The sequence below is a fragment of the Natator depressus genome, chromosome 4, assembly GCF_965152275.1.
Source record: "Natator depressus isolate rNatDep1 chromosome 4, rNatDep2.hap1, whole genome shotgun sequence".
NCBI classification, from domain to species: Eukaryota; Metazoa; Chordata; order Testudines; family Cheloniidae; genus Natator; species Natator depressus.
In genome coordinates this window covers 51,122,872-51,138,974 of record NC_134237.1, presented here as the reverse complement: position 1 = coordinate 51,138,974, position 16,103 = coordinate 51,122,872, and the positions used below count along the sequence as shown (strand labels likewise).

At 44.8% G+C, this 16,103-nt stretch overlaps 1 protein-coding gene across 1 annotated transcript; it reads right to left on the bottom strand.

The window, feature by feature from the left end:
- Nucleotides 1-2,670: 2,670 nt before the first annotated feature.
- On the bottom strand, nucleotides 2,671-15,741 carry RAB33B (RAB33B, member RAS oncogene family). The gene is made up of 2 exons (XM_074950874.1): nucleotides 15,313-15,741; nucleotides 2,671-6,062 (listed from the first exon to the last, which is right to left on the bottom strand). Exons 1-2 carry the CDS (start codon nucleotides 15,550-15,552, stop codon nucleotides 5,619-5,621), a joined length of 684 nt encoding a protein of 227 aa, XP_074806975.1. The 5' UTR covers nucleotides 15,553-15,741; the 3' UTR covers nucleotides 2,671-5,618.
- Nucleotides 15,742-16,103: the final 362 nt, after the last annotated feature.

Here is a 16,103-nt window from a genome sequence, read left to right as displayed (position 1 = left end):
CTATGTCCTTTCCTAGGGAAGTGTAGCTGCCTAGCAGGATAGGATGACTGACGGAAGTATTGCTGAGAGCAAGATTGATGGTGGTGTTGTTCACCCATAAAATGACGCCTCTTTGGGGCCTGGGTGTAAAAACCTCAAAAGTCACTTAGGAATTCTTATAAGAATGGCACCAAACGGTAAGTTCTCTGTGGTCTGTGGAACCTCCACCAGGAGCTTAGGACTGTGGAATATCACTAACTTAGGGTGGTCTCTTGAACAAACTCAGCCTGCATACCCAAGGATGATGCCATTCATCTCAGGTGGTCATGAGAAGATATAAAGTCCTCTGGTATCAGAGATGAAGACTTGGGAACCATAGCATCATCTGGGGAAGAGGGAAGCAGAACCATCGGAATCTCTTATGGTAACACATCTGACGGCATCAAGGGTTCAGGTTGCAAGAAGTCAGAGCGAGTCTCCTCAATCTATGGTTGTGGCCCAGGTAGAGAGAGTACCAGAGAAACAGAGGATATAGCCCCGGACTGAGCAGATGATTGTGACCTTGTTGAACAAGGAACCTCACAGGGATTCCAAGGAGGCCATTGTGCATAGAGGTAAGGCATCAGTGGCCAGTAGGAACTAGCCCAGGAAGCTTTTTGGCCCTACTGCAGGAATGGTACCGATCCCAGTAATGAAGGTGATCTCGAAGAGGTCTTGATGACCTCCGAGAGTGGTAACGCAAATGAGATGTCTCCCTGTTTGATCCCAAGAGCCCTTCCAAGCAATCCACCTAGAGTAGCTCCTTCGTTACCACTGGCCCTATTCCAATGGGTACTGCTAAACTAAGTTTTCCAGCTTCAGTGTGCTGGGTGCATGCATACACAAGTAGAATACATGTCTGCAAACACTCAAAGAGTGAGGTTCTGCTTACCAGCTGTGCTTCTGACAGCCTGAAAGGTACATAACGGTTGCTGGGGACAGAGACGATTCCATGGGCCCCAGGTATGCCTCTACAGAGCAAGGGAGGTGGCCCTAGTGCTTTTGAAACTGATCCTTTATTTAATGGATTTTCAAAAATAGTGTTTTTATAAAACCCTTAGGTAAGCAAGGAGCCAGCGGTGGCATCTTGCAAGAGAGAGACAGGATATCTTTCACACTGCCCTTTAAGGACATACTTGGGGACAAAATGAAGTCATATGTGCACCATTAACAGGGTCAGTGGAAGCCTTAAGCACACTTTCCTGAGACCCTCCTCCCCTCCCCCAGCTCTACACTAGGAGGGAGCTGGAGAGGATGGTGGTAGTGGAGGGAAAGGAGGTACACAGCGCTTCTAGCTGTTGGAATGGAGCTGGCACCCCTAGCTCCAGAGGCAGCTTTAGGGTCAAGCCCCAGCTGCACTCCAAAGCAGGCAGGAGAGGGAGTTTGCTCTCCACTAGCATCTCAGCAGCCCAACTGCCCATGCCAGTCTTCAGACAGCGCAGACTATGACTGGAAAAATCTAGCTCCACTCAAAAGTGCAGTCCCCTGCTCCATTCCTCCTGCAGCAGGAGTGAGGCCAGGAGTTGCACACCTCTCAGCATTATAACAGCTAGTTCCATCCCCCGACCCTCTGGGCTATGTGTGTGAGAAACTAGTAGCTACAGTGTATTTTGAGGGGTTGGGGAGAGTGTGATGGAATACACCCCTGTATTCACACCCTACACACTACTGGAATAATCTTTGTACAAAGTGTGTCTTGCGTTGGTCAGTATTGTCCTGATAAAAATATGTGTGGCAACACTGTATTGCGAAGTTATTAGATTCCCCTGTATGATGTTATTAACCTATGTTCCAAACCCCACAGGTTGAAGTCAGCAAACAGCTCTGTCCTCAACAAAAGAATGCATGCTTGCCTTAATTTGCATTTAAGCACTAAACAGAGTTATCAAGCAGGAAGAAAACAAATGAAGTTCAAACAGGTCGGGGGGGAGGGGGGGAAGCGGCAGAGAACATCCTTCCACATCCACTCCCTGTCTCTTGGTTCTCAAGATAGAAATGCTTTTCAAAGAGGACTGAAACTATAAAAAGGAGGGGTAAACACCTCAAGACTTCTCCCCTCTCTACCCACCTATCGCCTTCTCTGCATGAAAGATGACAAAAGAAACAGCCTTTTAACTCTGATGGAGGGGTTTGGCCCAGAGTTTGGTCAGTAAACTTGCTAGAAGCATGTGGTAAGAAACTGCTTCAATCTAATATTGTTTGTTAAGGCAGGCACTAGAAAGTATTTTATATTTTTTCTTGTAACCATTTGATTGTTATGCCTCGTTACTTGTACTCACTTAAAATCTCTCTTTGTAGTTAAGAAACTTGTTTTATCTGATCCAGCCCGTTTAAGTTGAAGTGTCTAGGTAACTCCATTTAAGCTAATGAGCAGAATATTATTCATTTAAGGGAATAACAGACTGGGTGCACTAGCCAAGATTAGGGTAAATCCAGAGATGTCTATTTCATGTAGTGAGAAAGTCACTCTGCAAGGGAGCAGGAAGTAGAAGTCCAAGCACTGAAAGTCTCTTTCACCAGGTTGCTGTCCAGATCAGTGAAGACTAGGGATGCCTTTTTATCTGGTTATATTGTTGATACCAACAAATAGCTTCATCATGTCCCCCATATAACACAAATGAACACCAGGGACATTATTTACGACAAAGCCAGTTTATTAGGTTGCTGGGATTGTGCCAGTGTTTTTGTTTATAAAAACAGACAAAATATGATTTTGGTAGGATGAAAATACATACACAAAATATTCAGTACCTTTGACATCCTTTCTGTGAGTAGAACATTACTCCAGGAAGCATACTGGATCCTGTTAAAGACCACACTGTCTCTAGGGCAGGAAAATCAAAACATGTTTGGTACTGAAAAGACTAGATTACATAGCTAAACATTATTTCATGTGGTTATGATTCAGGGCCCTTATTTACAAATTGTAAGTAATTTGCTTAAATAAAACTTATGCTAGATTCCCAGCTGCTTATTACTGAGAGTTGAACATTTATATTGTGTCTACATGATTTACTACCTTACTCTCAGTTCTCTTACTTTGGAATATTAAAAAATAAAAAAAATATGATTAGAAAGTTTGTTGAAATACTTTAAAACTATACAAACACTTCAGATAGGTCCTTTGAAAGAGGATTAAGGACATGAGTGAAAAAATAAATCCTTCAGGAGGACTGTAAACCATATTTATTTGTAGTACTACAAATACATTTAAGATCAATCCCTTCTTAAAAATCATTAAGGTCCCTAGTGTTAAAAAGCTCTTATTTCTAGAAGGACTGTAAATCAAATTCTATGTAAGGTTTGAAACAGATAAAACAGAGTTCCCTTTTTCAAGTATTGCATAAATAAAGTTGTCACAGTTGTGGTATTACAAAAATAGTTTCTAAATGAAAAAAATCCTAAAAATCCTAATTCCAATTTGATTAGGCCAAATAGATCTTTCTAAACCTAGAATAAAGCCAGTGGATTTCTCTCTTTCACCAATGCAGTGTGTAATAGAATAATTACATCCTTTATTACTTTTCATAGTTTGGTTAATATAATTACCTTGCTTCAGTTAGTTACTATAATATGACCATCAGGATAATAGTTGACAAAGCTCTAAAATGATCTGTGTGTTTAATTTCCAGTCAGCATCCTACAATACACATATTGTAAGCAGAGTTCCTCATTTATAAGTCTTTTCTTTGAACACATAATAATCAAGCACGCTATTGTTGTATCACTGCATATGAATGTTATATGCTGAATTAAGTTCTATGGCTTACATTCCCTTTTGATGTAACCATACAGTTATGTGCAATCCCAGAATGCTTTCCAATATGAAACATGACCTTCAAACCAGCATACAAAAAACAATTGAAATGAAATGGTTACAATACCTTCTCAATACCAAGTGAAGCAGAGGATTCTAAAAATCCAACCCAGTTCACCTTTCTTCTGCAAAAGAACTCTAAGGGGTTACCCAAGCAGGATTTAACCTGAAGATCTATTAAGGAAAATCTGTTTGGGGATGAACAAAATGACATGGTAGGTCTTCTACATACTTAATTTACATGATTCTGTATTTACATATGTTTTCAAGGATTTCCAGTTTCTCTGTTCTTTAAAGAGAATATATCATTCTACTATAATAGTGGGCAAGTGGGAATGAACTGAACACTATTTGGAAGTTTATCGCGAAGTTCAATTATCCAGAACATCTGCCTTCATATTTTTCTGGCAGAGACCAGTTTACTACCATTAAAACATAGTGACCTTGACATTTTCAAAAGCTAAGGCACAGGTTTGTATGTGGCAACTGGGCATCGGAACTAGCACTTTTTCCAAAATACTTTAGTCACTAAAACGCATAATAAGTTTCCTCTTCAAAATTGCGTTTTGTTTTTAAAATAATCTGAAAAAGTCAGTATTTGTTTCTCTCAACCTTACTAAAATTTTAGACTACTGGAGTATATTTATTTACCTGGGGATACACAATTCAGAGACAGCATTTGTTCTTAAATGATCCAAGTGAAGAAATCTGAATTAGGTTGGAAGATGTCATGAGAGTTATGGCTGTTGATATTAGCTTGCCACCAGACGTACAATACACCATAACATTATGCTACTTTGAGAGGGGAACATGCTGCAGTGATGCCTCTAACTCTACAACTATTCAAGTGCTGCGTGGAGCTGAACTTTTTCACTGAAATCACAGAAGCAACATGAGCTTATGTGATGTTACTGCATAACAACATTCTCCAAACCCAATTCACTTTCTATGAGAGCAGTTCGATTGAGCTCTCCTCCCTGTTCTGCAGCATATCAGTGCAGGAAGTCCTGAATCGAGATTAGAAACTTGGATCCTCCCTCAAATCCCATCCCTGTGCTTTAACCAAACTATCTTTCATAAGAAGGATGCCTGTGGGATAAAAGTGTGTGAACTACAAAGAATTTATCAAGTTTTAGGGTTTAAATAAGTATCTGAGATTCTCCCACCTTTGCCATGTATGAATAGCCAGGATTTGAGGTGGAATGACAAACTACTGAGACCAATGGTGTTCCCCTACATTCACATTCTAGGTTGATCTTTATTGATGGCCTTCCTTTCACAGCACACATCTACAGCTATAGCTACTTTGAGATGCAGTGGAAACGTCTAAGTCTTCTGTGTCATTATCCCAGACACCCACAAAACCAACAATTCACAACACTCATCCGCTGCTAGCCAAAGATGTGAGTCCTTTGGCTACTCCAAAACTCTGGTATAATGCAGGAGGACCAACGAAATGCTAACCAAAAAACAACAAAAATAAATAAATTGGATTATTAACCATACCATCAGTGATGGAATGCTCTCAAGCAGCAAGTAACTTAAGTGAACTTGCTGCATCAAAACTTCATTAGAAAGTCTATTTTTCTGTATATGTACAGTGAAGCTTCAGTAATTGAGATAGCACAAAGTGCAGAGATATGAGTGGGGCACACCTACACAAGAAAAAACACACATTAAAGTGCCAAAGGGATCATACATAATTGATACTAAAACCTGCCAAGATCATATTTTTAGAGTATTTGCAAATAAGACGAGGTGATAACTGCATGAATACTGTGATCTAACACCAGCAGGTCGTGGCAGGTTTTGGCTCAGGCTTTAAATGTATCTTATCGTTATCTGGGGGTTGACTAAGCATTAATGGCTTGTGGCTCTTCAACTTATGAGCCAGTGTCATAAATATGGCTTCCACATGGTCATTGTCATTGGGGTTTTTAGCAGAGGTTTCAAACAGTGGAATACTGTGAGTATCAGCAAACTTCTGGGCCAAGTCTGTAGGCACCTGAATAGCACTTCTCAGGTCACATTTATTTCCAACAAGAATCCGTGGTATATCACCGGCAAGCAAGTGCTGTTTGCATTCTTCTATCCATGATGGCAGACTATGAAAACTGGCAATGTTGGTCATGTCATACACAAACACAACAGCATGTACATTCCTATAATAGTGCTGCACCATGCTCTTTCTGAAGCGTTCCTGTCCTGCTGTATCCCACAGCTGGATCTAAAAGGGCAAAAAGGAACAGAGAAAACAAAAAGAACTGATTTCAATTCATGCTGGACAATGACATAAATCATTCTGAACTATGAAAACCACATAGATCATCTCTGTATTAGTCATATTGGGAAGTTTAGTTCTTGAAGAAAATTCTATGGCTCTTCACCATAGTTTTTGAAGGTTCCAAAATATTATATAAATACTGTTTTCAGAGCCACCTATTCATAATCAAAGATATGAAAAAATTAGCGTTGTGTTTCGCTTGATCACCACTACAGATTTCTGTAAGAGTTTACAGACACTGATATTGTGTAAAATCTTACACCAAAGGATATTGAAATCTGCAGTAATAAAAGACTTTTTTTTGAAGTAGCAACAAATAGACATCTCTCAGCACACTCATTTTGCTGAAGAGGGTTTCTTCAGCACTGATAGTACTGAGCTGGTCAGAGGATAGAGCTCTGCACCAGACATGCTTCCCACACCTACAACCTTTTCAGTAACTGAATAAGGTAACATTTTCAAGGTATGGACTTCAGGAGATTTGGGGGTTTCAAAGTTCGGCACACAAGGCCAAGTTATTCACAACGGCAGATAATTGTATAGCTTGACTAGTTAACTGTAAATGTGTCATTCCCCTTCACCCCCCCCCCTTTTTTTAAAATACATTTGTCAGTCGTGTACATAAACAAAAGAAAGTAGAGAAACTGAACTCTGGAACAAGTTCCCATCATGTCTATCTACACTGAAAGTGGACTTCCTCTGTGCTCTATAATTTAATTTTGGTCAACATCAGGAGATCAAATTGGACTAATATTTTTTCTTCCTTTAACTTCTCAGAAATTCCTCTGGAAAAACTACTTCTTCCAGCAGAAAAACAGATTTTGTATTTTTAACCTTGTTTCTTTACTTTGTCCACTTGACAATACTTTTGTAAGTTGTGTTTCTTGTTTGCAGACGCTTTTCACACAGCAGTAAGGGAAAGTAACAATTTCAAAATAGGGAGATGTAATCGGAAACCCTAAGATTTGGCAGGGTGATTAAGGTGCAGCTGTAGTACTGGAAACTAATTTTTTTTTTTAAATTGACTAGGTTTTATATGTGCATCCCTTAAAATGTCTTTAGTTTACACAGCATTTCTTTATAAAAATGCCTATAAAATGCCTTTTACAACCAAGAGTTTGGTTGTGCAGGAAGTAGGACACTTAAGAGGTCAATGGCACTTGACTTTCAGATTCTCTACAAAGCTATGAGGTGCACTATGTGGAATAATAATATCTTATGCTGTTGCTAATAAAAGATGGCCAGTTTAAATTTACTATTTAATGTTACTTATAATAAAACTGTACATGGTACCATATACTTTAGCTATGGGAACATACAGCTTTGGGGCGACTGGACTGAGCATAAATGAGAGATCACTTGATATCTGTCACATTTTATGCTGTTACTTCAGTGTTTTTCTTAACTGCTTTCCTGATATATGCACAGTATTCTTGGAAAGGAGCCTATTATTGCAATTAGCACCTGAATTAAACGCAAGAAAGCTATTTTTAAAATTATTTCACTTTCCTTCTCCCTCCAACTATGATAGTGATTTGCAATTAAGAGTCAGAGAAAAGAACATGGGGCCCTGCAGACTCAAGAATCCTCTTCTGAAAGGAACTGGATGAATCATGAGATTAGGCTATCAGCTTTACACCTCTAATAAACTAGTTTAAAACTAAACCAGTGTGACCAAGTGGTGACCAAGAAGTTGTGTGGGATGTCTATTCAGAGGGCTACAAGTTGGCATGTTAAGTCCATTTCCTAAAGAAAAAATACCAGCACCATTATAGGCAGATAAGGTTGCCCAACACTTTCCATTAAGAGACCCTGTTTATAGCTACTTATAACTTAGCCAAATTTTAGCTAATAGGGCTGAAATTTTCCATGCCAGGTTGCTCAGGCTGAACTTTTTGAAAAGTTTCAACTAAAACTGTTCAAGCTGTTTCTGAGAAAGATTACTGAAAAATATTTTGTCCATGTTACAAAATAAAAATCTTACAACTGTTCCTCTGAGAAGCTCTAGTACAGTGGGCAAACTACGGCCTGCGGGACCGTCCGGCCCGGCCCTTGAGCTCCCAGCCAGGGTGGCTTGCCCCTGGCCCCTCCCCTGCTGTCCTCCCTACCCTGCAGCCTCAGCTCAGCTCGCTGTGCGGCCAGCGCTCTGGGTGGCAGGGCTGCAAGCTCCTGCCAGGCAGCGCAGCTGCAAGAGCTGCTGGCCTGCCCCGGTGATCTAGACTGTGGGTCGGCATGGCTGGCTCCAGCCATGCCGAAGCGGCTGCCAGTTCTGGTGCTCTGAGCGGCATGGTAAGGGGGTGGGGCGGGGGTGGAGTGGATAAGGGGCAGGGAACAGTTGGCTAGGCTTGGGAGTCCCGGGGGGCCTGTCTGGGGGTGGGGTGTGGCTAGGGGTCGGGGAAGTCAGGGGACAGGGTGCGTTGGATAGGGAGTGGGGTCCCATGGGGGGGGGCAGGGGGTCCTGGGAGGGAGCGGTCAGGGGACAAGGAGCAGGGGGGGGGGGGTTGGATGGGTCATGGGTTCTGAGGGGGGCAACCAGGGGGCAGGGGCCAGGCTGTTTGGGGAGGCACAGCCTTCCCTACCCAGCCCTCCATACAGTTTTGGAACCCCAATGTGGCCCTCAGACCAAAATGTTTGTCCACCCCTGCCCTAGTACCTCCATGCTTTGGAACAAAGACTTGAAGTTTGGAGGAAGGTGGGGGAAGGGCTCCCCCTGGCATCAGAGATGTGCATTTTGCCATTTCTGGAAATTCACCCAAAACTGGCCAAGTTATAAACCTCCAAAAAATTCCAAGCAGCACATGCTCAGCAGAGATTAGTAAGAGCTTTGCTGCTCAATTCTTCCAAGAGTCTACCTGCTCTGAGCATGCTCCATCCCCACCCTGCTTCTACATGCTGAAAAGACTGACCGCGCATCATGCCCACAGTGCAACTGAGAACATTTCCCTGGGCTACGGGGGCTGAATAGGACTGCCTCTGCAACTACTACTCCCCACTTCCAAGTCCATTGTGGTAAGCAAGCACCAGGAGCAGCAGATTCCTTGCTGTCAATTCTCCCCTAGCTGGTACCAAGGGGTAAGGAGGCTGCACTGCTCTTGCCAGAGCTATATCTGTTTTGTGACTAAATATAATTGGATACCTGACTGAGGCACCTAAATAATTTTTTTCACCACAATTAAAGGACTTCAGTCTGGCATCTTTCTCTGAAACAAAGTTCACTAAATAACAGACCAGGGGGAGGATTTTCAGCTGAAGTAAATGGAGTTATGACAATCCACACCAGCTGAGGACCCACCCTGTTCTCTCTTACCCTTCATTTTTCCCAGAGGCTGGCTCAAAGGATGCTATTTTTACTCAATATTTCTCATCTTTCCTGGGATCTGATTCTAGAGATTTGGAAAGAAAGCCTGAAAAGCCAAGAGATTTATGGAGGGTTTTCTTCAACTCAGAATAAGGGCAGATAAAATAAGGGCAGATAGCTCCTATGCAGGGACAGTGTACGGCTGAGGAGTTACAGAACAGCCTTATGATACGTGATCTGAATACTAGATTTTAAAATTGACTTATTTACTTGGGCAGCTGCAGAACTTAGAGAAACTCTCCCCAAAAAAGTGGAGATTATAAAAACTACACTAAGTGATAAAGTGACAGTGATGATTTGCAGCAAAGATGAGACCCAGAGCATTACTACCATTTGCTGATGCATTAGAAGAGGGGAAAAAAAGTTTTATGAGAAGCTGCAATTTAAGAACAGTTTGTTTACTTGCAGCCAGTCAGACTGTGAACCTGAAATCTATGATTTTACCATTATTTTTAAATATATATTCTTGATATGTTAGCTAATGAAGCAGATAAGTGGCTTTCTGTCGCTCTCTAGTGCTGCACAAAGTTTTTCACTTTTTATATACGCATTTCTTCTGTGAGCCAGCCAACTTTTACAGACACCCCAGTATTTATCTGAGATTCTGCAGACTATACTCAGAGTGCTTTTTGTACTTTCCCCCTCCCTGGCTCCTCACAAACACAACACAGATGATTAAACACACTTTGAAAAATGCATATTGATAGACTGACATTGAGACTATGATTCAATCATTATTTAAATAAACTGTCCATCAAGGGGTTGTATTTTTGTTTAAAGTATAATGCAGCCAAGACCCCTTTGGGACATTAGATTTGAGGCAAAAACAACAACATGATTCAACTACTGAAGCTGAGGGATAGGTATTTAAACAGTATGTTGACTTAACACCCTCCCCTCAAGCTAAACTAAAGAGGCTTGGGGTTGAATTAGATGGGATGAGCATTCTTAAAAAAGGCTTCTTCACTATGAACAATTTGTATGCACTGTTTACACCAATTAAAAAATATAAATGGCCTTTTGATTAAGATAGTTCATACATTTCTCTGCACCTCATTTTGCTTTGCAAATCAGTGAGGCGCTCTAAGGCATGGGATATGCTTTATGGGATTTCCTCCTTTTTATTTTATTTGTGTCATTATTTACCTCAATTAAATAAAAAAAGAGTTAAGACAATGGGTTTCTAGAGCTCAGATCAAATAGATAAGAAGTTAAAATTGAGAAGATCCTCATTTTCTGAGATAGCAGCAGTGCTTAGATATGATATACGCACTAACGCTTCAAAAAGACCTAAAAGTAATCAAGTCATTAGTCTACAATACAAATGTAACATGAACACTGGCTGCCCCTGTATTTTTTTTTAAATTCCGAGGTAACAAAACCCCATTGAAAAGAATTGTGCCTGTGTTACTTACTACCGATGACACAGCATTTCCACACCTGCAAGGGAAGTGCTCTGTGCATGAGTAGCCAGCAAAAGACCAACCATCCAGCTACCTGGAGGAGCGGAGAACAGCAGCAGAGAGGAAGGGGAGACTAATATGTAATAAACCCTTCCAGAGTAACAAGGTAAGAATTCTATTCTTAGCAGCTCCTCCAGGGCCCAGCAAGAACAGCAGCCATGCCTAGTCTAGGAGAGCGCTGCAAAGCACTCCTGCTGCGGACACAGCTTATAACAGTAAAGCTGTCCTGTTACTAGCATAGCCTACTTCCCCCCAGTGAAACAAGCTAGAATGGTAAAAGCACAGTTTTGCTGGTACAACTGTGTCTGCACTAGAGGCAGCACAGCTACTGTCAGTCAGAGATCTCACCTCTTCACACCAGGGACCGACCTGCTGGCATGACTTTAAATCTGTAGTGTAGACATGGCCCAAGAGTGATTAGGCTCACCAGTTTCCCTCTCTGATCCTCCAGCAGGCATTGCTTGAGAGGTGTTACCACCATATACAAGAAAATAAGTGGGCAGGAGCCAGAAAACAGAGAAACGGGTTGAGGTTAGGTAATTTAAAAAAAAAAAAAAAAAAAAGAGGAAAGAAATATAAGAAGTTGGGGTCCTATGGATGTGCACAGTATGCTTGCACATGGCACCCTTCCTGCATGTGGCAGTCCCTTATCAGCCAGAACACTGGGACTCATGACAAGTGGAAAAGACTTAATTAGAGCAGATCATCATATAGCTTTACGGGAATGGAATGAACGGAAGGAGTCTCCTGATGAAGAAGGTGGAGGACTGAAGGAACTGGTGTCCCCTGTAGGTAGCCTCCTCTAAAATATATATACGATAATATTATGGCCCTATGACCTACTAGAAGTATCTCAGAATTGAGGACCAGGCTGGATCCCCCACATTTCCTCAGCACCTACAAATACCTTATCAACAGTAAACACATCCACAACTTACATGGTGCTGGGGGGAGGTAGATAACCCTTTAGAGGCCACCTCATGACAAGAGATGGATATCAAGAGGCCAGAGAACACAGTATCCAGTTTCTCAGCTTAGGGAAGAAAAATATACAGTCTCAGAATAAAGAAGAGCTAAAGGAAAGATTCCTGCAGTTCCCATAAAAAAGGAAGGGACCAAAGCAGAATAGTGTAGGTCAGGGGTCGGCAACCTTTTAGAAGTGGTGTGCCGAGTCTTCATTTAAATTAAAGTGAATAAGGTTTCGCGTGCCAATAATACATTTTAACGTTTTTTAGAAGCTCTCTCTCTCTCTAAGTCTATATATTATATAACTAAACTATTGTCATAGGTAAACAAGGTTTTCAAAATGTTTAAGAAGCTTAATTTAAAGTTAAATTAAAATGCTTATCTTACGCTACCGGCCTGCTCAGCCCGCTGCCGGCGTGGGGTTCTGTTCACTTAGGCTGGCAACGGGCTGAGCAGGGCCTGCGGCCGGGACCCTGGCAGGCAAAGGGCCGGCAGCCAGAATCCCAGACCGGCAGCTAGCTGAGCGGGGCCGGCGGCCAAGACCCCAGACTGGTAGTGGGCTGAGCGTCTCAGCTCGCTGCCAGTCTGGGGTTCCGTCCACCGACTCCCGCCAGCCAGGGTCCCAGCTGCTGGCCCTGCTCAGCCCGTTGCTGGTTTGGAGTCCCGGACCTGCCCACACAGAGTAAGTACCTACCTTCTCCCTGGTTCTAGCCATTCTCTTCCTCTCTCTGCACTGAGATGAGAGTGGGAGTGCGCTGAGAACAGGGCTGGGGGTGAAGGAGCAGGCTGGAGGTTGGGGTGCAGGGTCTGGCCAGGAGCTAGAATGAGGGAGGGGGCTCAGGGTTGGGGCAGGAGGTTTAGGTGTGGAGTGCTTACCTGGGCAGCTCCCATTTGGTGGAAGGGGTGCAGGTGGGAATGTGTGTGTGTGTGGGGGGGGGTGGTGCAGGAGCTCCTGTTTGGTGCTCAGGGTGGGGGTGGGGATGTGTGGAGTGCAAGAGTCAAGGCATGGGGTGTGGGGGTGCAGGAGTCAGGGCAGGGGGGCTGGGTATGTGTGGTGGGTGCTGGAGTCAGGGCTGGGATTGTGGGGGGGAAGTGCAGGGGTCAGGGCAGAGGGCTGGGAGGTGTGGGGGGGTCAGGGCACGGGGCTGGGGCTCTGTGAGGAGGGTTCAGGGCAGAGGGCTGGGGGTGTGGACGGGGTCCTGGCGGTGCTCCCAGCGCCCTGCCCTGAGCAGCTCACGGCAGGGGGCTGGAGGGGATATGCCAATTCCACCCCCTTCCCCAAGGTCCCCGGAGCAGAGAGCGTGCTGCGCCTCCCTCTCCACCTCCGTCAGCTGATTGGCCGCAGGGAGGGAGAGGAGGAGGGGCAGGAACCTACCACGCTGGGGGAAGAGGCGGGGGAAGGGGGAGAAGACCAGGCAAGGCCAGACTTTTAATGGCATGCTGCTGTTTGCTGGCAGCTCGTGTGCCATAGGTTGCAGACCCCTGGTGTTGGTAAACAGAAGGATGTGTGACTACAGAAGAGAAAATGGTAGGAAAATAAAAAAACAGAATATGAAGTGAAGAGAAAATCTTCAGAAGGGAAAAGACACGCAACCAGAGAGAACAGAAAGACTTGGAGACTTCCCAGGTGTTTTTTTAAATCAGAAGCCATGCAAACAAATGCACGTAAGTACGGAGCATAAACATCAGCTACATGTTAAGGGATAAAGGGTTTACTGTCCTTTAATTCAATGGAGCAATCCCAAGGGTATTTTTTTTTTCCCCTCCACAACACATTAAGATCAACTCCTATATCCAAAAAACAATATGTTTGGGTTTTTTTTAAACACAAACTTATCATCAGAGCTTGAAATTAACTCTTGCCTTTCAATGCCTCATTGTACCTACCTATTAGATAAATTTAGTATATTTCAGTTCCTTTGCTTTTAGGAATTTGAGGGCCAAGGTTCACCCTTGGGTCAAATTTCACCCTAAATTTACGTTTGTAAGAATAATCTTTAAACAAAATTTAAGATTCAGAAGTGAGAGAGATGTGATATAGCTATCCAACCTACCACATTCCAAAGCTCAATTTCCCTCCTTCCTGCCCCTAGCAGTGTGACAATCTGAATGAAGTACATCTGTCATTGAAGAACATTACATTCTTTGATTGTTAAAAACTGACACTCAACACTTTGAGTTAACATGTAAAATATCCACAGTAGCTCACACCTCTCCACTGTCTTGTTATTAGATACATCTCTTATTTTGATATAGAATATTTGTAGAGTTCTCACTTCTGTTAAGTTGTTTGTATCAGAAATGATAAATCTTGAAACTGACACTAGAGATAAAGTGTCCCAGTAAACAGAATCTTGCTTTCTCCCTCTCCCTCCTGCACATCAACTTTGGGATTTATGTTTGCATTACAAAAGAAGCTTAATTTGGGAAACATTTCAGACCACTGCCAGAATAACTTGACAGCCAAAGGCCCAAATGCACATTCCAGAACAGTGGCACGCACCCATATGGCGTGAATGTTTGCACTTTACAAGGAAGATTGGTGGTGCTACACTGAAACATGGCATCACTGTTAATATGCTTCTAAAGCAAAGTCACAGTAAACACTGACATCTCTCAGTAGATGAGTTTGGAAATCAAGACACTTTTTAAAGGGCTGGTCTTGTCTTTTTTAACACCAGTCAGAGGCCAAGCTAAGGGGTTATCAGTTTAGTTACACCAATGCACTTTTTCACAAGGAATTGTGCACAAAGCTGTGAAGCAGGTGTGGCTATACCACAATGGTTGGAGTTCTAGAATATGGTCCCCTGATGCTTTGCTATGGAAACAAAAAAGGAGTACTTGTGGCACCTTAGAGACTAACCAATTTATTTGAGCATAAGCTTTCGTGAGCTACAGCTCACTTCATCGGATGCATCAAGTACTTCTTTTCTTTTTGCAAATACAGACTGACATGGCTGTTACTCTGAAACCTGCTATGGAAATGTGACCTGAAGGGACTACAGATCCCAGCATGCAAGAGTCGAGCTTTAACTAGGCGGACCGACAGCCCCGTACGATGGGCTCCCTAACCTGCTCAGCCTGCTTCTTTGCACCGAGGGATGGCAGCTCCTATTTACCCTATTAGGCAATCAGCCCGACGGCCATAGGAGCCCCAGGGCAGCCGCATTCTCACCCGCCGGCGCCGACAGCCCCGCGGGCAGCACGGGGGGCCGGCCGGCCGGCCCTGAAGCCCCCACGCCAGAAGGGAGCCGCTGCCGCCGGGATGTCAGGGCCGGAGGGGGAGCGGGCGGGGCCAGGTCCCGCGCTAGGGGCGGGGAGGTCCCGGGTGTTCGTGCAGCGCCGAGCACAGCAGGGCCGCTCCCCCCGCGGCGGCCGGGAGCGCAGGGCCGGGGCCCGGCGGTACCTTGATGCGCTCCCCGTCGATGGTGACGGCGCGCTCGCGGAAGTCCACGCCGATGGTGGCCTCCGTGCGCTCCGGGAAGCGGCCCGCGCAGAAGCGGTAGGTCAGGCACGTTTTGCCCACGTTCGAGTCCCCGATCACAATGATCTTGAAGATGCGGGAGCGCGCAGGGGGCAGCCCCCCAGGGCCCGCGCTGGAGTAGCTCAGCTCCAGCGAGGACTCCAGATCGGCCGCCGCCTCCATCCTCCTCCCGGGGGCCCGGATGGAACGGTTGGGGACGGAGCCTCCTCCCTCGCGGGCGCGCGCCCACCCGTTAGCCTCAGCGCGGCTCCTCACTGGCGCGCGCTCATTGCAGCAGCAGCCGCTCAACCGCCCTCACCTCGCTGCCGCGGCAGGCCAAGGATCGGAGTAACAACGCCCTCGCCTGCCACGTACGGTGATTTGTGCCACTCCCTCCGAGGGCTGGTCAAGCCTCTGATTCGCGGGGACGAGGAGACTTCCCGCGAGAACCTCCCTCGGTAGCCGCAACGCCGTTGTATTAGAAATATCGCGAGAAGTGGGATTAAGAGCGGGGCGCTGCCGGTCCCTTCTTCAAGAGTGGGTAGGGTAGGGCGGCGTTGGGAGCTTGAATGTAACGGGGCAGACGAGGCCTACGCAGGCCGCGTCCTCCCCATCCCCCCCGCCGGCGCCGCCCATTGCCCGGTTGCACCTCCTCTCGCCCCTCTCCTTGCCCTCGCCTGCTGGGCGCTCGCGTGGGTGGGGTCGCCTCGCGCCAGCGCGAGCCAGGCTGCGCG

Excerpts from the sequence above, each read along its gene's own strand:
- RAB33B (XM_074950874.1), bottom strand. The coding sequence starts at position 15,552 with ATGGAGGCGGCGGCCGATCTGGAGTCCTCGCTGGAGCTGAGCTACTCC. Across the intron at positions 6,063-15,312 it reads TCGACGGGGAGCGCATCAAG|ATCCAGCTGTGGGATACAGC; the intron begins GTACCGCCGGGC and ends TTGCCCTTTTAG.